The sequence below is a fragment of the Mastigoproctus giganteus genome, chromosome 4 (genome assembly GCF_048544385.1).
Source record: "Mastigoproctus giganteus isolate SK-2022 chromosome 4, ASM4854438v1, whole genome shotgun sequence".
Lineage (NCBI taxonomy): Eukaryota > Metazoa > Arthropoda > Arachnida > Uropygi > Thelyphonidae > Mastigoproctus > Mastigoproctus giganteus.
The window spans coordinates 2,492,013-2,514,439 of record NC_143578.1 but is presented as its reverse complement, the minus strand read 5'-3'; the positions used below and the strand labels follow the sequence as shown (position 1 = coordinate 2,514,439).

The 22,427-nt window shown below is 37.7% G+C and overlaps 1 protein-coding gene across 1 annotated transcript in view; it reads right to left on the bottom strand.

The window, feature by feature from the left end:
* Positions 1–4,526, bottom strand: part of PGAP1 (GPI inositol-deacylase) — a 166,468-nt gene extending 161,942 nt beyond the window's left edge. Inside the window, exons 1-2 of the mRNA XM_090371276.1 lie at positions 4,471–4,526; positions 3,492–3,504 (exon numbers count right to left, since the gene is read on the bottom strand). Of these exons, the coding sequence (XP_090227402.1) occupies positions 3,492–3,504; positions 4,471–4,526 (69 nt within the window). The remainder of the gene's footprint in view (positions 1–3,491; positions 3,505–4,470) is intronic.
* Positions 4,527–22,427: the final 17,901 nt, after the last annotated feature.

Sequence of the window (22,427 nt, the reverse complement as noted above, 5' to 3'; positions counted from 1 at the left end):
AATGAACTGGGAAAAGTTACCTCTTTGAGTAAATCCCACTTCAGCACACTGATCACAGCCACCTAGTGGTTCCTTTATCTGCAGATTCTTAATGCATGAAGAATCACTACTGATAATCAGATCAAGAGTATTGCTCCCTCTAGTTGAATCCCGAACATGCTGATGTAGAAAACAATCATCCAATAAATCCACAAAAGCCTTGATAGTGTGTGAGTGAACTACCCACAAATTCTAGTATATATCTGGAAAATTAAAATCCCTCATTATAAGACTCTCTGATTTACTGGCCCACTCTATTTCCACGTACAGTTTCTTATTATATTCATCGGACTCATTAGGCCTATAACATATTCCTACTCTCAATTTTGATCTCCCAGTGCTTATGTCACACCAAACTGACTCGACACTGCACTGTCCAGTGATGTTGAATGGCTTCACTTCCTTGGATTTTATGTGTTTCTTAACTAATAGCATAATCCCTCCTCCCTTCCTGTATACATTGTACTCCCCAAATTTCAGTCCTGCATTCCTTATATATCCGTGTGACACCATGTCTCTGATATCCCAACAATATCTGCCTTTGATGTTTTGAGCAATAACTGAAATTTATTTACCAAACTCCTAGCATTGGTGTATACGCAAGTATACAGGCACCTATTCCTATTCTTAGCTATCCTAACAACACGTGTTTACTTGTACTCCAATGACTCCCAGCAGTCTCTGAAATACCCCGCATCTTGTTTTCCAGGCTGCTGCTCATTCCAATAGAAGCAGTGCAAGAATCACTTCCAGTGGCTACTGGTGAAAGTGATTCTTGCACTGTTAATCTATTAGTCCTTGTATTCCCCCCCCCAAGCTAGCAGTTTTCCGATCCACCTAACACTGCCTCGATAGCATCAGCAAACATTCTTGCACCCTTTCTATTTAAGTGTATCCCATCCCTGTAGAAGCTGTCTCTCCTGTTAACAAGTTCAGACCAGGCTGAAAAAAATTCTACCCCCTTGAGCCTTGCATAATCCTTCCAGGGCTGAATTTATCGACAAGGCTCTAATCATATACTCCCTCCTATCGTGTCTGGGCAGAATTGCAGACACTTTCAATTTCAACCCTAATTCACGGCTTTTTTTCAACAGTGACCTGTACTTGTTAAGTAATTACACCGTTTTCTTAATCTTGATATCATTAGCGCCAACGTATACAACAATATCACCTTTAGTGCCCTTAAAAGATGATATCCGCTCTACAACCCTACAATATCAGGCTTAATGTCAAAGTTTGCAGATAATATGATGGTGGGCAGGGTTGTTAATAACAGTATGCTACTGCAACGGCATCTAGAAAAGTTGAGCAGATGGGCTGAGATGTGGCAACTGAAGTTTAACATTGAAAAATGCAAAGTACTGCATATGGGTAGCAGTAAACCCTGAGTAATGTATAAACTGTGCGGTAGTTTCATTCTCCACTCAGGCAAGTGGAGAATGAAAAATAAAGACCTGGGGGAATTGTGCAGTTAGTTATGAAGTGTTCTGAACAGTGCAGACAGGCTGCAAGAGTAGCTCATTGAGTTTTGTCAATGATATACAGGAATTTTTCTAGCAGGGATAAGAATGTGACTATCCCCTTGTATAAGGCAATTGAGTCAGGCCACACCTTCAGCACTGCATACAGATCTGGAGTCCTCATTTTTGGAAGGATGTAGAAAAATACAGAGGTAAAGGAGATTGGCGATTGGATCACAGGGCTTCTCTTACCAAGAAAGTCTTAAAATCTGCAAATTACAGTGTCTGGAGGAGGCTAGGCACCTGCAAGGTGATCTGATTGTGGTGTAAGGCCTTGAATGGTTTTTTGAGCAAGCTCAGTGCTGATGGGATTCTTACTCTTGATAATTATAACTGGCAATTGAAGTTTAACACTGAAAAATGCAAAGTACTGCATATGGGTAGCAGTAAACCCTGAGTAATGCTCTTGCTCAGATTACACACCTGAGGGGGCATAAATTCAAACTGAGAAAAGAAAGTTGTAGAAGAGATGAGCGGAAGTTACTCAAATTGTGTCACTGAAATTATTCATGTTCAAATGAAATCCTTTATTCTACATTCCTCCTAAATTCTATTTGCTAATATATAGTTTTGCCAATTGTCTCATCCATTTTTCAGCTTTCCTGAAAGTCTACCCTAATATAATGTCAATGATACAAAAGTTCTGGCCAACTCCTTTTGACTTTGCTCTCTTCTCTCAGAATATTTACTCTCCAACAATGTGCTAAGGATGTTCAATATTGTAGACATGAGGGAACTATTTCAGTGCAGTAGTTCAATAAAATAAAATTTATATGCTTTACTGTATTCCGTTTTTTGATAATGCAAATTCATTCTGCTCCCAGTGAAGCCCTAGGACAAGTATTCAGCACAGAGATCGACCAAGGTATTTCCATACCACGGGCAGAAGGATTTTTAGGTGCCCTTTACTAAGGATATATTTTTTTTGCCACATTGTTCTGTTTTTGGTAGCCCTTAAAGATTGGTATTTCGGGCAAGTGCCCTGCTAGTGCTTACCTTAATCTGGCACTGACTCAGCACTAAGGTCTGAACTTATGTTCACTTTACAGACTGTGAAGACATGTGGCATTAGAGGCAAGTTACTGCTGCGGATAAGAGGATGGTTGAGTGGTAAAAGGCAAACAGCAGTAATCAATGGGCACTGCTCTTCTTAGACTAATGTTATTAGTGGAGTCCTCCCCCCCGGAGTTCAGTGCTGGGCCCATTGTTGTTTTGAATATTTATCAATGATAATGATGAAGGCATATCAGGCTTAATATATAAATTTGCAGATGATACAAAGGTTGGCAGGGTAGTTAATGAGAGGAATCAGGGTATGCTACAACTAGAAAAATTAGGAAGGTAAGCAGAAAAGCGACAGTTGAGGTTTAATACTGATAAATGCAAGGTATGGTAGCTGTAATCCCGGAATAATGTACCAACTGTGTGGTACCACACTCAAGGTGGTGGAAATGAAACAGATGGGTGGGGGGTACTGAACATCATTTCAACATGAAGTTCTTGGAAGAGTACAAAGAAGTGCAGTTCTCAAATTTTGTCAATAATACTGGAAATTTTACCACAAGGGACAAGAAGATGATTAGGAACAGGTGCAGAGAAGAGCAACGAGATTGGTTGGGACACAAAAATGTAATCTTAACAAGAAAGACTTGAGTTGTGCAAATTGAAGCATCTGGAATACAGGCATCTGCAAGGAGAATTGGTTTTGAATGAATTAAATAAACTAAATGTTGATGGTAGCCTTACTCTTCCATGGACACATAACACACATAAGCAGGGGCGGGCCACCCCGACGGTGCAATGGATGCACTGCTGAAGGCAGGGGCCAATGTTCAAGGGGTGCCTGAAAACCTGAAACTTGCATACACATATGAAGAAAATTTTAAAGGTGGGTGGGTGCCAAATTTCAATTGACACCCAGGTATCACATACCTTTGGAATGCCCCTGCATATAAGAGAATACAAACTTAAATTGAAATGGTTGTAGGATAGATATGTGAAAGCTTCTTTTCAACCAGAGAGAGCAACTGATTGTTGGAACAAATTTCCATATGACGTTAAGGAAATGGTAGTTTGAATAAATTTAATATAGGATTAGACAAACCATTAAACAGGCTATAGAGATGAGTGGTGGCATTTCAAAATTTTAAATGCCACCAAAACAGCTACTTTGAAGCTACTGGCTTCACATTGGCTAGAATGGAAACAAATATAAGCAGGGAGTAAGCTGCCACAGAGCTTGGTCAGATTTGTTCTAGCCTGCTGCTACATTCTTAGTGGTCTGATGAGTTTTTTTTTTATACCCAGCATTTCATGTTAGATATAAAAAGCAGTGTTTTTTTATATGTAACATGAAATGCTGGATATAACCACCAACATGCAGAGGGATTACAAATTACTGATGGGGAAGCAAGTCTCTCTCATTTACAGGTTTAAAACAATTACCATTTTCTTCGATTGATTGTTCAGTCTGAAAATGACATCTCAACCCAAGAAAGCCTTCTGTGTACTTGCATAACACATAACAAAATCTGTGATTACTATTTTCCACAACTTTTGTAAAAAAAAAAAAAAGTAGAAAATACTAAGTGGGCCCTCCGTGTCTGGGTGGTATCGAAAATTCATTAATATTAAATAAATTTCTGTTTATTTCCTAAACAACTAAAACAAAAGGGCTTAAAAAAAATTAAGTATTCATTGTGACTGCATACATATTGAATTATTAGGGGTTACCAGATTTTCAGCATCACAGTTCACAATGGTACAGATTTTTTTGGCGGCATACAGGTTCGAACATGCAATCTCCTTATTTGCGGTCATGCACATTCACTCCCAAATTATGAGCAGTTACTGGTTACACCTAAAGAAGAAAGGGCTCACGCTATCCCTCTGCTAGTGCAGCAAAACATACAGAACGTGAATATATTTTAAATTAAGTGAAAACTTTTTGAATTCATCTTCATTCATCACTATTAGTTTTTTTTTTTTTTTTTCATAGTAATTTTTGGTTAAACTTGGCGTCGAGCTTATAATAACATATGAAGAAAGGTTGGCAGGGTAGTTAATGAGAATGGTTAAAGTTTACAAACGGGTACGGACACCTACCTTGAATGTTAGGTGGGCGTGGTCTGCCTGACGCCGTGTTTGACAGGCGTTGCTTCTCCGAAGAGGTCACGTGGTGTTTATGACGTCACTTCCGATCATGTGACTTATGACGTCACTTCCGATCATGTGACATATGTGCGTGTGGAGGCTGCCGAGACTGCGCATTGCCGTAGTAAGCTGGTCACATGACATCAATGGCGTTATGCCCGCGCTTTTCTTTGAACTCACTCAGCAACCGGCAGTCTCACAGAATGTACATCAATGGCGCTATTCCCTGCTGCTTTCCTCCGATGTCGGCAACAGCAGTCTGAGAGAATGCGGGCATCCACTTGTACACATGCGAAGTAGCACTGAAATTAATGCATTTTTAACACCGGCTGCCTGCGTGCTTGCCACACACACATGACCACAGAACTGGCTAAACTTTCGAAAGCTAGTCACGTGTGTTACACGTCATACACTGGTCATGTGACATGCCGTTGCTTACGGTGTTAAAAATGCATTCATTTTAGCGCTACTTCGCATGTGTACAAGTGGATGCCCGCATTCTCTCAGACTGCTGTTGCCGACATCGGAGGAAAGCAGCAGGGAATAGCGCCATTGATGTACATTCTGTGAGACTGCCGGTTGCTGAGTGAGTTCAAAGAAAAGCGCGGGCATAACGCCATTGATGTCATGTGACCAGCTTACTACGGCAATGCGCAGTCTCGGCAGCCTCCACACGCACATATGTCACATGACCAAAAACGTCATAAGTCACATGATCGGAAGTGACGTCATAAACACCGCGTGACCTCTTCGGAGAAGCAACGCCTGTCAAACACGGCGTCAGGAGACCACGCCCACCTAACATTCAAGGTAGGTGTCCGTACCCGTTTGTAAACTTTAACCAAAAAAAAAAATATATATATATATATATATATACATACACTATTCACCTCATCTGTCCATCCTTCTAATTCTTCCTTACATTTATTCAAACTATCTCCTTCCACAACACCGGATGGTAGTTTGTTCCAACAATTAATCACTTATTTGAGCAGCCATCTTTTTTCAATTTATGTTTATGTTCTCTTTTGTGTGTGGGTTTTCTGAGAAAGAGTAAGTTTACTCGATCCATTTAAAGCCTTAAACACCACTTCTTCAGGTCCTGCAAGTGCCTAGTTTTCAATCACTGTGGTTTGCAGAACCAAAATCTTTTATGGTAAGAATTCTCCTTTGCATCAGTAGTGTCCTTAACAACCTGCCAACCTTTGTATCGTCTGCAAACTTGGACATTAAGCTTGATATACCATCATCAATATCATTTATAAAAACAGAAAACAACAATGGACCCAACACTGAACCCTGAGGAACTCCACTAATAACATTAGTCCATGTTGAGCAGTGTCCATTGATTACCACTCTCTGTCTTCTGCCACTCAACCATCCCTTTATCCATAGCAGCAATTTGCCTCCAATGCCACACTGCTCCAATTTGTGCAGCAGTCTTCCATGTGCAACAGTATCAAAAGCCTTTCTAAGATCCAAATATATAATATCAAAGTTATTCCCTGCATCCAGTTCTTTTGTGACTACATCATAGTATCCAATCAAATTGGTCAGGCAAGACCTGCCCTTAACAAAACCATGCTGCGTCTGAGCTATAACTGAATTCTTGTCTAGATGATCCTGCAGTGCTTCTTTAACCAGTGTCTCCATTAATTTTCCTGGAACTGAAGTTAAACTAACAGGTCTATAATTACTTGTGTCAGCCTTTGATCCTCCTTTGTGAATTGGGGTTACATTTGCACATCTCCAGGCTATGGGTACCTCCCCTGAGTCCAAAGAAGCTCTCATAATTATGGCTAAGGGTTTGTTTACTTCGTTTGCTGCCTCCTTTAATAAAACTGGATAGATCCCATCCACCTCGGGTGCCTTTTTTATGTTTATCTTCAACAATTTCTCCTCCACTATCCTCTCAGTTATTACAAAATCATATACCTCACTGCCAGAGTTTAATTCACCTCTGGCATTCCCCTACCTGAATAACTCCTCATGTGTGAATGTAGATGCAAAATACTCATTTGGTTTGTTACCCACCTGAGCAGGATCATCAACAGTTGAACCATCAATATCAAGTGCACCAATCTGATTCATCCCCTTTCTTCTAGAGTTTACATAAGTAAAGAACTCTTTGCTGTTTTTCTTTGCGTCATTTGCCAAAGATTTCTCATAATCTGCCTTTGCCTGCCTAAACTCCTTTGTGACTTGGTTACAGACCAGCTTATATCTATCATAGACTTCCATGTCACCTATTAATTTATATGTATCCCATGCATTTTTCTTCTGTGCCACTTGTCTCATTAATTAATCTGACATCCATTTAGGCCTAAACCTTGAACAATATTTCTTAGTTGGTATGTAAAGTCTAGTAGCTTCCAAGATTAATTCTTTGAATGTCTCACATTTTGAATTTGCTGTTGGTAACATCATCAGTTGGTCCCACCATATAGAATTTAAATACTGTCTCAGACCACCGTAGTCGCCTTTACAAAAGCAAAAACCCTTCCCTTTACCCCTGATGGTAGTTACTTCTTTGAGTAAATCCCACTTCAGCACACTGTGATATGCTGAAGGCTTTTTGAGGAAATTTTTATCAGCATATACCACCCTGGTAGATAGAATGAATCTTTTTTTGTAAAAGAATATATTTGAAGAAAGGTGGCAACAAGGTCTATTATTGCCAGTATCATTGAGGAAGTTTTAAGGGTTCAAGGATATTGTTAGTTGGAAGGAGCATGGGTAATATAGATAATCATTTATCTGATGATATTAGTCAAAAGAGTCTTGCACACATCTGGAATTCTTGTATGAGTCTGAAAAGTCAATATTGGAATGATATACCAAGAATAGTGATGCTTTATATCAGTGGTGAGCAGCCATTTTAGCATTTATTAGATTAAAAAAAAAAAAAAAAAATATATATATATATATATACTGTATATATATATATGTGGGCCACATTAGTAATGATATCTATATTATTTATTTATTTTTCATTAATGAGATTAAAAATTGACCAATGTGTTAAACTAAGCAAGTGCCTATATTTGGTGATCACTATTGCATATAAAATTTATAAAATTTTGATAGTGTTTGGATTTACATTGCCATTTTGTTGTTATCCAGAACCTAAACCAAAGCAACCAAAATTAAAGTATTAGTAGTTTTATTATAGTTGCATAGACTTAATAGTTTTTGTTTCTTGTCTATGAAATTAGATTGTGGGTAGCAGTGCCATAAAGTCCCAAAATTCCATTCTTTCAGCAAATACTAGCTGAATAGGATCAAGGCATCCTGAAATCATCTTTTTTGGACTTTGTGGCATGGTGATCTCTTTAATGAGTCTTTTGTCCTTAATTCATATCTTAACAAGAACTTGCTGACTGAATGGAAACAAGAAGAATGTATTTACAGATTAGACATGGTTGTACTTAAGTTTTCCATGGAAAGAACATTAATATTTCAAGAATAAAGAAAATGTGTGAATTTATCCTCTTTATTAGGTATGAACTATGATCAAGAGGTCATTTTCACTTATTAAAAATTTTTTTTTTGGGCATCAGAAAAATCATCAGTGATGACCATTTACACTGTAAAATCTCTATTGATAATCCAAATAAATTATTCAGAGATGTTTGAGGAAAATGAAGATGAACAAAGAATTATTCTGTAATCTGTTCTTCCAACAAATATGATGAATACAAAACTCCAACTTCTACAGTACCTGAATGATGAAATTTAAAACATGGATGTGTTAGTAGTAGTAATGATAAATGCTGCAAGAAAGTTCCTTTGTGAATATATCATAGTAGCAGACAAGACTTCCCCTTAAGAAACCCATGCTGTGTCTGAGCTATAACTGAAGTCTTGTCTAAATGATACTGCAATGCTTCTTTAACCAGTGCCTACATTAATTTCCTGTTACAGACCTGTTAAACTAACAGGTCTGTAACAGGAAATTACAGACCTGTTAGTTTAACAAAAGTTAAACTAACAGGTCTGTAATTATTGTATTGCCCTTTGATCCTCCTTTGTGGATCGAGGTCACATTTTGCACATCTCCAATCCATGGGTAACTCTCCTGAGGCCAAGGAAGATCTCATAATTATTGCTAAGGGTTTATTATTCCTTATTCATAATTTATTCCTTTGCTGCCTCCTTTAATATAACTGAATAGATTCCATCCACCCCGGGTGCCTTATGTGTTTACCTTCAACAATTTCTCCTCCACTTTACTCTCAGTTATTATAAGGTTATCTAGCTTACTGCCAGAGTTTAAAACACCTCTGGCATTCCCCTCCCTTAATAACTTCTCATGTGTCAATGTAGAGGCAAAATACCCATTCAGTTTATCAGCTACCTTAGCATGAACATCGAGTCAACCCCATTGTGTTAAATGGTCCAGTCTGATTCATACCTAAGTAAAGAACTATTTGCTGTTTTTCTTTGCCAAGGAATTCTTGTAATTGCCTTCGCCTGCCTAACCTCTTTTGTGACTTGATTACAGACTAATTTCTATCTGCCATAGGCTTCATATGTCATCTGATACTTTATATGCATCCCATACATTTTTCTTCTCTGCCACATGTCTAATTATTATTATTATTATTATTATTATTAACCATATGGTGCAAAGAAGCGCAAGACTTATGCTGCACCAGGCAAGAAAAAAAAAAAAATTCTGAATTACTCCGAGAGAGAGAAGTGGAAGGAAATCATCAAGAAAGAGAAGAAAATGATGATATCCAGCTCAGGACCCTAGGTGTACCAAGCCCATACTCACCAGATATAGTTCATCTGACATCCATTTAGGCCTAAATCTTGAACAATATTTCTTGGTTGGTATGAAAAGCTTAGTAGCTTCCAAGATTATTTCTTTGAATGCTTCCCATTTTGAATTTGCTGTTGGTAACATCAGTTGATCGCACCATATAGAATTTAAATACTGTCTCAGACCAGCATAGTCACCTTTGCGAAAGCAAAAATCCTTCCCTTAACCCCTGATGGCAGTTACCACTTTGAGTAAATCCCACTTCAGCACACTGTGATCACTGCCACCTAGTGGTTCCTTTATCTACACATTCTTAATGCATGAAGAATCACTACTGATAATCAGATCAAGAGTATTACTCCCTCTGGTTGCCTCTCACACATGTTGCTGTAGAAAACGGTCATTCAATAAATGCACAAAAATTCTTGCTAGTGTGCGAGTGACCAACCCACAAGTTCCAATCAATATCTGGAAAGTTAAAATTCCCCATTATAAGACATTCTGATTAATGGCCCACTCTTATTTCTCTGCACAATTGCTCATTATACTTATCAGATTCGTTAGGCCTATAACACACACCTACTCATTTTTCTTTCCGCAGTGCTTTTGTCACACCAAACAGACTCAATATTGCATTGTCCACCATCAATTGGATGCACTTCCTTACATTTTATGTGTTGCTTAACTAACAGCATAACCCCTCCTCCCTGCCTGTCTATTGTTTCTATACACATTGTACTCCCCAAATTCCAATTCTGCACTGTGTGTGTGTGTGTGTGTGTGTGTGTGTGTGTGTGTGTGTGTGTGTGTGTGTGTGTGTGTGTGTGTGTGTGTGTGTGTGTGTGTGAGATATCCCAACAATATCTGGTTTCATGCCTTGACTAGCACTTCAAGCTCATCAAATTTATTAACTATACTTGCAATGGTGTACAATTTAAAAAAATAGAATTTAAAAAGTACAATTTAAAAAATGAATTTTTTATTTAAGATGTATTCCTTTCTATCCCATAAATTAATAGGCCTATACAGGAAGAGTTGGAGGAGGATGAGCGAGAAGAAAGTGTAGATCAATTAGATATTGCCGAAGAGCCTATAGATGATAATAGTAGTATAATCAGCTTAATCCTGATATTCCGTCAGATTCAGCAGTTACTGGAACGTGGAATTGGCATCTTGTCGGATATTAAAAATAATCAGGAAGGACATAGCGGTATAAAAAGAAAAATGGACGAGGACAGTGATGATCATGATGAGGATGCTTCTTCGTCAAAACTTGCTTGTCCGTCAAAACTTAGAAGAAACTAAAATGTAAGTAGTAGTAGTAGTAGTGGCACGTGATGCACGAAAGCAAGTGTATGAGCTTATGCAGCATCAGCCAAAAAAAAAAAAAAAAATCACACCATTCCCTCCAAATGCCTGTCCAGTTCCTCCTTAAATTTATTTAACCTATCAACTTCCACAACGACAGATGGAAGTTTGTTCCAGCAATTAACCACCCGCTGGCTAAAGGCAAATTTCCGCACATCTATTCTACATCTGTCCTTTCTTAATTTGAACTTATGTCCCCGTAGGTTCGTAATCTGAACAAGTGGAAGGATCCCATCATAATTCAGCGTGCTCAACCCATTCAAGGCCTTATAGACCTCAATCAGATCACCGTGCAGGTGCCTAGTCTCCAGCCACTGCAATTTGCAGAACTTAAGCCTCTCTTGGTAAGAGGATCCCTTCATTCCCCTCACCAATCGTGTTGCTCTTCTCTGCACACGCTCAAGTAAATCTACATCCTTCCTAAAATGAGGCCTCCAGACCTGTACGCAGTACTCAAGGCGTGGCCTGACCATTGCCTTATACAGAGGGACAATCACCTCCTTTTCCCTGCTAGCAAAATTCCTATATATCATTGACAAAACCCCATGACCTGCCCTGGCAGCCTGTCTGCATTGCTCAGAAAACTTCATATCTGCCTGCACAATTACTCCCAGGTCTTTTTCATTTTCTACCACCTTAAGTGTAGTACCACACAGTTGGTACGTTTCTCTGGGGTTACTTCTACCCATATGCCCTATCCAAAAATTTCATTATTTGATACAGCATTCCCCCCTCCCCACCTTTTCTTACTGTTGAATACACCATGAATTGTCAAACTAATAGAGTAAGCTTATCTGCGAAAAGATCTCAACCTCCCAAACATTTCCTAATTCATTTCACAAATATACATGGTATCAATTCTAATCTCAACGGCGTCCATTCCCACTTGTCTGCCAAACCCCATGTACTTTTTCTGACAGAATATCAGTTATTGGTTGATTCAACTACTGCTCAACTCAGTTGCCCAAATTATTCGCTGTATGATTCCTTTCGCCTCAAAGGTTGTACTTGTGAATATGTCTGTTCTGATATTCTCTGTCAGAGACTTCGTAATTTGGAATCTCCTCTTTTTGACCATCACTGGCTTAAAATCTCTCTACCTCATTATGTCAAATTCACCTGTTGGCACAATGAGGATGTCTCCCAACTTCACTAATCACTTGGAGCTCTTTGACTTCCTCTCTTTGCAACTTGACTTTCTCCAGTCCAACTTTCCTAACAGTGAGGTAATTTTCCTTGGTGATTTTACTGTTCATAACTCCAGCTGGCTTCCGTTTTCTAGTCACACCGACCCAGCTTATCAAGATGCTGAAGCTTTTGGAATTACTAATGACTTACTGTTCACAACTCCAGCTGGATTCCATTTTCTCAGCACACCGACCCAGCTGGTCAAGATGCTGAGGCTTTTGCAATTACTAATGACCTTGCACAGATTGTTAATTTACCTACAAGAATACCGGACAATCCTAACCATATAGCCAACATTCTTGAACTTTTTCTCACAAACAACCCTTCTAAGTACACTGTCGAAGTGATGGTCCTTTAGGCACCTCAGATCACAACTTGGTGATTGTCTCTTCTCCAGTGGAGCATTTATCTCATGGCTATTTCCAACCTCATATTGTTTGGCATAACAAGAATGCAAAATGGGATGACCTGCGACATTTCTTTTCTTCTTTTCCTTGGTCGGATTATTGTCTCAAAACTTCTGATGTCAACGTTTGCTCAGATCATGTGAGTGAAATTATTCTTGTGGGAATGGAATCCTTTATTCCACACTCCACTTTAAAATCTCGTCCTTAATCTAAACCTTGGTTTTCTAATAAATATGCTAAGGCTATTCAAGAGAAGAATGTTGCATATTGTAATTGGCTTTTTTCCAATTCTTCAGTTTCATTTTCTGCCTACACCAAAGCTCGCAACAATTGTAAAGCAATCATTAATCAGTCCAAACTAGATTTTGAACAGGCTAAAAGTAGAAAACTTGCTTCTTGCCCTAATGGTAGCCGAGCATTGTGGTCTCTTGCCAAAGCTATTGGCCGCAACTTTTGCCCATCTCTGCTCCCACCTGTGTTAAAACCAGATAGTTCTGTTGTCACTTCGGCCAAGAATAAAGCTGACCTGTTAGCTTACCATTTTCCTTCCAACTCATGTATTAAAAATCCCATGCATTTTTCTTCTCTGACATATGTCTCATTAGAGGTACCTCTGTAGCCAGGTGGGCAGGAGCAGTAGTGTGTAGCACACGCTTCTTGATTAGACTCGGATTCGAGCCCATGCCCACCAAATGCGGAGGATGCGGAAAGGTCAGGGAATGACCACTGCATATCCCTGGAGCAATATGGCCTTAGTTGCTAATGCTCCTAAAAACCAGATAACAATAACATGTCTCATTAGTTCATCTGACATCCATTTAGGCCTAAAACTTGAACAATATTTCTTAGTTGGTATGTAAAGCCTAGTAGCTTCCAAGATAAGTTCTTTGAATGCTTCTCATTTTGAATTTGCTGTTGGTAACATCATCAGTTGGTGCCACTGTATAGAATTTAAATACTGTCTCAGACCATCGTAATCGCCTCTATGAAAGCAAAAACCCTTCCCTTTACCCCTCATGGTAGTTACCTCTTTGAATAAATCCCACTTCAGCACACTGTGATCACTGCCAACTGGTGGTTCTTTTATCTGCAGATTCTTAATGCATGAAGAATCACTACTGATAATCAGATCAAGAGTATTACTCCCTCTAGTTGCCTCCTGAACATGCTGATGTAGAAAACAATCATCCAATAAATCCACAAAAGCCTTGCTAGTGTGTGAGTGACCAACCCACAAATTCCAGTCAATATCTGGGAAATTAAAATCGCCCATTATAAGACTCTCTGATTTACTGGCCTACTCTATTTCCCTGTACAGTTTCTTATTATACTCCTCAGAGTCATTAGGCCTATAGCACACTCCTACTCTCAATTTTTGATCTCCCAATGCTTATGTCATACCAAACTGACTCGACACTGCAATGTCCAGCAATGCAATGCAATGCAGTGCAGTGCATTGCTGGACAATGCAGTGTCGAGTCAGTTTGGCGGACACTGCACTGTTCAGCAATGTCAACTGGCTTCACTTCCTTGGATTTTATGTTTCTTAACTAATAGCATAATCCCTCCTCCCTTTCTGTCCTGTCTATCCTTTCTGTACACATTGTACTCCCCAAATTCCAGTTCTGCATTCCTTATATCTGTGTGACACCACGTCTCTGATATCCCAACAATATCTGCCTTTGATGTTTTGAGCAATACCTCAAATTCATCAAATTTATTTACCAAACTCCTAGCATTGGTGTACACACAAGTATACATGCACCTGTTCCTATTCTTAGCTACCCTAACACAACCCATGTGTTTACTTGCACCGCAGTGACTCCCAGCAGTCTCTGAAATACCCTGCACCTTGTTTGACAGGCTGCTGCTCATTTCAATAGAAGCAGTGTAAGAATCACTTTCACCTCTGCCAGTGGCTATTGTTAATCTATTAGTCCTTGTATCCCCCCAAGCTAGCAGTTTTCTGACCCACCTAACACTGCCTCGTGAGTCCATCATAACGTGATTTGATTGTACAGTGAACCAATGGTAAAGTGGGTGTCCATTGTATTTTTAACTATTTATTATTATTATTATTATCATCATCATCCACATGGTGCAAGGAACCCTGAGGCTTATGCTGCACCAGACAAAAAAAAAAAAAAATTAAATTATGATTCCCAAGTTACTCTGTGAGAGAGAGAGAGAGAGAGAGAGAGAGAGAGAGAGAGAGAGAGAGAGAGAGAGAGAGAGAAAAATGATGATCCAACTGAGGACCCTGGGTGTGCCAAGCCCATACTGACCAGATGTGAGCCCCTTTACGTGAAACTTCGGATAATTGGGGCAGCTGCTTAATTGGGACAAAATGCACTTGTCCTGATGTGTCTCAAATAACTGGAATCGACTGTATTACAGTGCTATATTTACTGTAATATTTATTTATTTTTTAGAAATTGAAGATGTTTAAATCTGTGTTAGAAATTTTTATTGGCTTTCAAACTTTTTTTTGTGTTTTACTTATCACACTGAACATTTTTTTTGAGTGCTCTGCCCCATCCCTATTTTTCCCATAATTCTTGTTGTTTTTTAATGCATGAAATACCATAATGTGGAGATTTTTAGGAACACATGTACCGCATTATAGCAGAACTGACTGTAATTTATACCCCAAAAACACATAAAATATGTTGTTGATAGATAAAATAATGTTTATAGGTAAAATAATCTATAAAACATAAACACATGTTTTATAGATTATTTAATGAATAGTCATAAAACATCTTAAAATAAAAAACAAACAAACAATAAATTAGCATTTACTTTAGACTTTAAGTGCAGAGCTGATGAAATCAGTGGTGGTGGGACTATATAAAGCATCTGGTGTATTTTCAGTCTTTTGTCTTTTGATGCTACTGACAATGAAACTGTCCAAAGTGTACTGTTTTTGATTACCTTTTTTGTAGCTTCCTGAAGTAAGAAATGACTTTGTCTTCCATTTTACACATCATGAGTGTTTTCATTTCGGGAGGTGTTTTACTGCTTCTCTCCCAACAAGAAATGACATTCTTTAGCTGACACTTTTTGAGTATCATTTTGTTTCTCTCCAGTGTCACTCTCCGTAAATTTTCTCTAACTGTTTTAACTCCTCTGTTGTTAGCTCATGCCCGTGAGGGTCAATAAGGTCCTCCACATCCTCTTCAAAACCTCTAGACCCATTGATTTACCAAGAGTGACAATATCATTTGTCAAAGTACCATCATCTTCAAATCTGTCAACGTTATGAGTAATTAAAGGCCAGATGTTTTTCCAGGCTGAATTTAAGCACCTGGCGGAAACATCATTTCAATCACTTACAATCAGCCTCACACAGTCCAGCATGTTGAACTTTGACCTCCAAAAATTTTTGAGGGCAAGAGCATTTTCACCAGAGGTCGCTGCAAAGCAACTTGGGAACATTTTCATGGTGTAGATTTTCTTGAAGTTTGCAATCACTTGCTGGTTTGGTTGAAGCGGTGTTGGGTATTTGGTTGAAGCGTTATTGACTTGAACAAAGCCAAATTGTGCCTCAAGAGATTGAACAAGGTTGGGATGTTGTCTGGCACATTATCCAGCAGGAGTAGTGCCTTCACAGGAAACTCGTTTTTCTCAAGATTTTTTTGTCCTTCACTGAAGGACAAAAAACTTTAAGCTGCTGTTCATTGAAGACATCCTGTAACCCAGGCCTTCTTGTTACTGCGCCAAAACACTCTTGCATACTTTTGTTGTTTAAATACTCTGGGAGTGTTAAATTGATAAGGCTTCAGCTTAAAATCTCAAGAGGCATTAGCACCCAACAGGAAAGTGAGTCTATTTTTCATAGGCTTATGCCCAGGTAAACTAGCCTCATTTTTAGTGATGTATGTGTCCCTGGGCATTCGCTGCCAGAAGAGGCTGGTTTCGTCAATTTTAAAAACCTGCTGGAGAAGATAACCCTCCCAATCAACAAACTGTAGGAATTCAATTTTAAAGGTCTGAGCTGCTTTTTTTATCAGCACTGGATGTCTCCCCATGCCTTTCAACACTTTTGATATTCGCCCTTTTTTTGAAGCGCTCAAACCAGCCTCTGTTGTCTTTAAAGTCTTCAAAGTGCACAGCACTGCCACTGGTTGATGGAGCTTTAAGTTAGGATTGTTTCAGATTGTCATAGATCTGAAACAATCGTACGAGTGATGTTCTGCGCACTACGCGTTGAACAGTAACAAAGATGCTAATTGGTTGAGAACAACCGTATGAGTGATGTTCTGTGTGCCATGTGTCTGAAAATTTCCATCCCATGTATCTTTCCAGCTATATCGGAAAGCCATCAGTATCTGCAAATATCATCAGTCCTTAAAATAAAAGATCGTATGGAAGGTATATCAGTTCCTGAGAATATTGGATGTCGATGTTATTGTAAGTCGAGGTGCCAGTGTACTTTAATTTTTGCCTGCTTAAGTGACTGTAAAAATAGCACTTTGCAATCTTCCTTTCTAAATAGTGTTGGGCTTAAAATACACAGAATGTATTATACATATTTTGCATATGGTGCTTTAGCACTTCCCACATAGAGCATCCTGATTTTATGTAGAAGATTTTATTTCACATTAAAGTTACCTTATGTGTATAAAAATTGGTGTACATTAAAAGTGTAAATTAACCATTAATTGTTTCATTTTCAGAAGTTCAGCCAAACTCATTATAAAGAAACTGGAAAAAAAATAACTGCCATATTTTTTGTTGTTGTTGTTGGTGAAGCCTTTGGTCTTGAGAACACATAAGTCAAAAGCCTGTTATGTATATTCTTTATATATACAAATTATTTATTGAAATAAAATTTTGTTGTTTATTATTTATAATAAAACTATACTGAAGTAAGACTGTGATATATAATTTATCAAAGTTTCTTTTGTTTTGTAATAATATTTTCTAAGAAATAGAAAGTTTTATTGCCTTCCATATTTAAATTAATATATAAATCTCACATATTATCTTTAAGAAATACTTAATATTTTATGTTGTGCTGCTTAGCTATTTCAATGATAAATTCTCCTACGCCTATATTTCAAAGTGAAATTGAGAAGATCTTCCTAAAAGAGGAGGGTTTTCTTTTCATACATAAAAAACAATAAGATTAATAATACAATAAGAATAAGAGGATGGATCAAGATATATGTGTATATATACAAAATATCAATTAGCCCAGGTTGTATATAGAAAAACACTGATCTTAAGAATTGCAGAATCAAGAGTCCAAAATCTGTTTGATAAAAATGTAAATGTTAGTCAAAAACAGAAATCTATACAGAGGCAGTGCCACATATGTGAGTAAATGTGGTACTGACAAGTGCACTATTGAGAAGGTTAAAGGCCTGACGTAGCCCAGTGGTCAGGAGCATAGCACGCGTTCCTTGAGTGGACCGGGGTTCAAGCCCGTGACTACTAAATACGATAAATATTTGTATTGACGATTTATTGTAAACTCTACTGACTTGGTTGTCGTGCCGGAGTATAAACAGAAAATTTATTTATTTATATGATAATTCTCAGTATATTGCAAACTTAGGAAAAATTCCATGGAGTTCATTCTAGGTGTGCCATGAATTTAGCATCTTTTAACTCAAAGTATCACTCGAGTGGTAAAAGTTTTGGGAGCCACTAGTATAGAGTAGAAATAAATCCTCTCCATTTGAAGCAACCATTAGGCCTATCTCCTATAGGAGACAGTAGCAATTATTGTGCACTTTGGTTTAAAGAAGAGACTGGCTTGAATGATGTATACATTATATTTTAAAAAAAGTTTGTAAAATTATGGTATACAAAAATAAAACACTATTATCTCACTTTTAAAGGAATATCCTGACTATTATTATTTGTTAGGTACTAAAAAGGAAAAAAAACTAGCAGTGGCAAATGATGCAATAAAGCAAGCTTATTTAGCATCAGCAAAAAAAAAAAAAACCACTTCCCATTTCACCTATTCATTCCCTCCAATACTTTGTCTAGTTTTTCCTTGAATTTATTTAAGCTATCAACTTCTGCATGTGTATTCTGCAACTATCCTTCCTCATTTGAATCTGTGCCCTCTCACGTGTGTGGTCTGAGCATGAGGAATCCCATCAGCTTGCTCAATCCATTTAAAGCCTTAAACACCTCAATCAGATCACCAAGCAGGTGCCTAGTTTCCATATATACTGCAATTTTCAGGGATGCTCTTGGTAAGAGTACCCCTTTGTTTACCAATCTCTTTGCCTCTTTTTTACTCGTTTCAGCAGCTCTACATCCTTCCTAAAATGAGGCCTCCAGACCTGTATACAGCATTGCAGGTGTGGCCTGACCATTGCCTTATACAACAGGAAAATCACCTCCTTATCCCTGCTAGCAAAATTCCTATATATCATTGACAAAACTGCATGAGCTGTCCAGGCAGCCTGTCTGCATTGCTTAGAGAACTTCATATCTGACTGCAGAATTACTCCAAGGTCTTTCATTTTCCACTAACCTGAGTGTAGTGCCACAGATTTGGTACATTATTCAGGGATTACTGCTACCCATATGCAGTATCTTACATTTATCAATTTTAAACTTCAGTTGCCACCTCTCAGCTCAACTTTTCTAGATCCTGTTGCAGTAGCTTCCTGTCATTAACAACCCTACCAACCTTCATATCATCTGCAAACTTGGATATTAAGCCTGAATATGCATGCCCTCATCAATATGGAGTGGTGAAATGGGAGGTTTTTTTTTTTTTTTTTTTTTTTGGCTGATGCTGCATAAGCTTGCTTTCTTGCATTGTATGCCTCTACTAATGCTAATGCTAATATCATTGATAAATATAGAAAACAACAGTGGGCCCAACACCGAACCCTGGGGACTTGACTAATAACTTTAGTCCACAAAGAGCAATGTCCATTGATTACCACCCTGTCTTCTCCTCCTCAACAATCCATAGCAGCAACTTGCTCTTAATGCCACACTGCTCCAATTTGTACAGCAGTCTTATGCACAATGGTATCAAAAGCGTTCTTGAAATCCAGGTATATGATATCAAAATTATTCTTTGAATCCAGTTCCTTTTTGACCACATTGTAGTATCCAGTCGAATTGGTCAAACAAGATTTCTCCTTAACAACCCATGCTGTGATTGAAGTATAATTTCTGTTTTACTTCTTTTATCAGTGACTCCATTATTTTCCCCTAGAACAGAAGTTAAACTAACAGTAATACTGTTTTATATTTGTATACCAAAATTTTACAAACTTTTTTTTTTTAATATAATGTATACATCATTCAATCCAGTCTCTTCTTTAAACCAAAGTACACAACAATTGCTAGTGTCTCCTATAGGAGACATGCCTAATGGTTACTGCAAATGGAGAGGATTTATTTCCACTCTATACTAGTGGCTCCCACAACTCAGATATGAAGTTTTCTGAGCAGTGCTGGTGGTCTGCAAGAGTAGCTCATTGTGTCTTGTCAATGGTATACAGGAATTTTCTAGCAGGTGATTATCCCCTTGGAGGCCTCATTTTAAGAAGGATGTAGAAGCTGTTGTAACAAGTACAAAGAAGGACAACAAGATTAGTGAATGGAACAAAAGGTTGCTCTTACGAAGAAAGGCTTAAATTTTGCAAATTACAGTGTCTGGAGACTAGCCCCCTGTGAGGTGATCTGATTGAGGTGTATAAAGCCTTGAAAGGTTTGAGCATGCTCGATGCTGATGGGATTCTTCCTCTTGCTCAGAATAATCGCCTCAGAGGACAAATTCAAATTGAGAAAAGACAGTTGTAAGGTAGATGTGCGGAAGTTTGCCTTTAGCCAGCAGGTGGTTGATTTCTGGAACAAACTTCCATCTATCACTGTAGAAGTTGATAGCTTAAATAGATTCAAGGCAGAACTAGAACATTTTTAGCGAGTGGATGGGTGAAATGAGAAGGGCGTTTTTTTTGGCTGATGCTATATAAGCTTGCTTCCTTGCATCATGTTCCTTTGCTAATGCTAACAGGTCTGTAATTACTCATGTAACCTTTGATTTGCTTTTGCCCATTTCCAATCCATGGCAACCTCCCCCACATCCAATGACACTACATGTCCACCAAAGCCAGTAATTTTACAAAAGAAGAGTCCTGCAGTAATTATTGTTATTTATTTATTTTGATAGGACTATCTGGGAAGCAAATCCATAAGGATATAATGGAGACATTACACAATGCTTGTCTATTTTGCAGTATTTCAAGAGCTGACTTGCTAAATTAAAAGGGGTCAGAGCCAAATTTAAATGCAGGTCTGGGCAATGTGACTGTTAACCACTGTGTTGTTCATGACCTGATTTGAAAAATAATTGGATTTTGGGTACAATATGTAGCAAAAGAAGAAAATTACTTTGAAATGAGTACCAGAAGGTTTGAATGCAGACCAAAAGAGGGCAAGTTGTGCAAAGAAAATTCTTGCAAAATTTGCCCACGATGATTTAAACAAGGGTTGGGTTTTTTTTTTTTTTTTTCAGCCAACTGGTAACCATGGATAAAACTTTGAATCAACTATGAATCCAGTCCATGGAGTGGCATCGTGAATAATCTCTCCATTAGGATCAAGCTCAGTATTGGTTTTTAGCACAAAAGAGGAGGGTTATATTCACTGATTACCATGGGTCAATCCATTACATTTGAATATTATTCTTCACTACAACAAAAATTTCATTAGAAATGAAATGCCTAATGTCATGGAGATAAGCAACAATTTAGATTATGAATTATTGCCATGCACACCCTGTTCTTTAGATGTGCTTTCCAATTACTGTTTGCTGTGCTGAAAAGGGCAGTACTTTGAATACTTTGGGATAAATAATGATGTTATTCATGTGATGTTAGAGGACCAAGGCAGTGAGTTTTACATAATGGTCTATTAAATATGAGAAAATATATTCCCACAGAGGTGCAAAATTGATTCATTCTTTGCTTGTTCTGCTTTTTTCTATGGTAGGCCAATAACTTTTAAAATATACTCCTCATATTTAACTCTTTGGCCCCTTCCGATTTGTAACTCTGCCTCTGCATTAATCTGGTTACAGATTTATGCAGAATATTTTGCCTCCCCTCCAAATGCAATGCATAAAAATATGCACAGAGTATAAATGCATAACTTAAATAACAGAAACCTGGTTTCATATTGCACAAATATAAGTATGTATGCAATTTATGCTTAAATTGTATAAACCTTTGAGATCTGCTAACTACACGCCAACTGAAGAAGTTTTTAAGAATTATTCCAAACTTCACTGGGACTGAAATTAAGAACTTTTCAAACAACCACTATATCATGAACAGCACATACCAGGGTAATTACACTTTTATTTTTCTTCTTAGTTTTTGCAAGTACTTAAGATTTGAAAGAAGGTTTTTAAATTAGTACAATTTACAATCAACAGTATCAATAAAAAAAATTAAATAAACGTCCAAAATTAATTATTATTCAAACTATTATCTAGAAGAAAATACTGTGGTCTAAACGTTCATAACACTAAAATTTACAGAAATTTTTTCTGTGGCTTTTTTAAGCATCATCATTAATCATGTGAAGCATTTTGGAGCAAATTCAGTAAAGGAAAAAAAAAATTACCACCGCAGAACAGCACAATTATATATCTCAGTATTTCATTATCTAAAGGTTTATTACAAGATACAGTAACAAACTAATTAGTAACAAATGATCTTATAATCAAATTATTACAACAATGTCATATTGTTAGAATGAATCTGTATACAGCAGACAAAGAGAAACAGCAAGGAATCACGATATTCACTGGCTAACATACCATATTTGGTAGACTATAATGATATGTTGCACATTTTCAGATGCGAAACATCAGAAGTATTTGCAAGTATTAGAAAAGTTGAAGGGCTATACTGAATTCCATACTGAAAACCAGCAACAAAATTTCACAAAATGCATGCAAAATAAAGTATACATTAATACAAATAACATTTC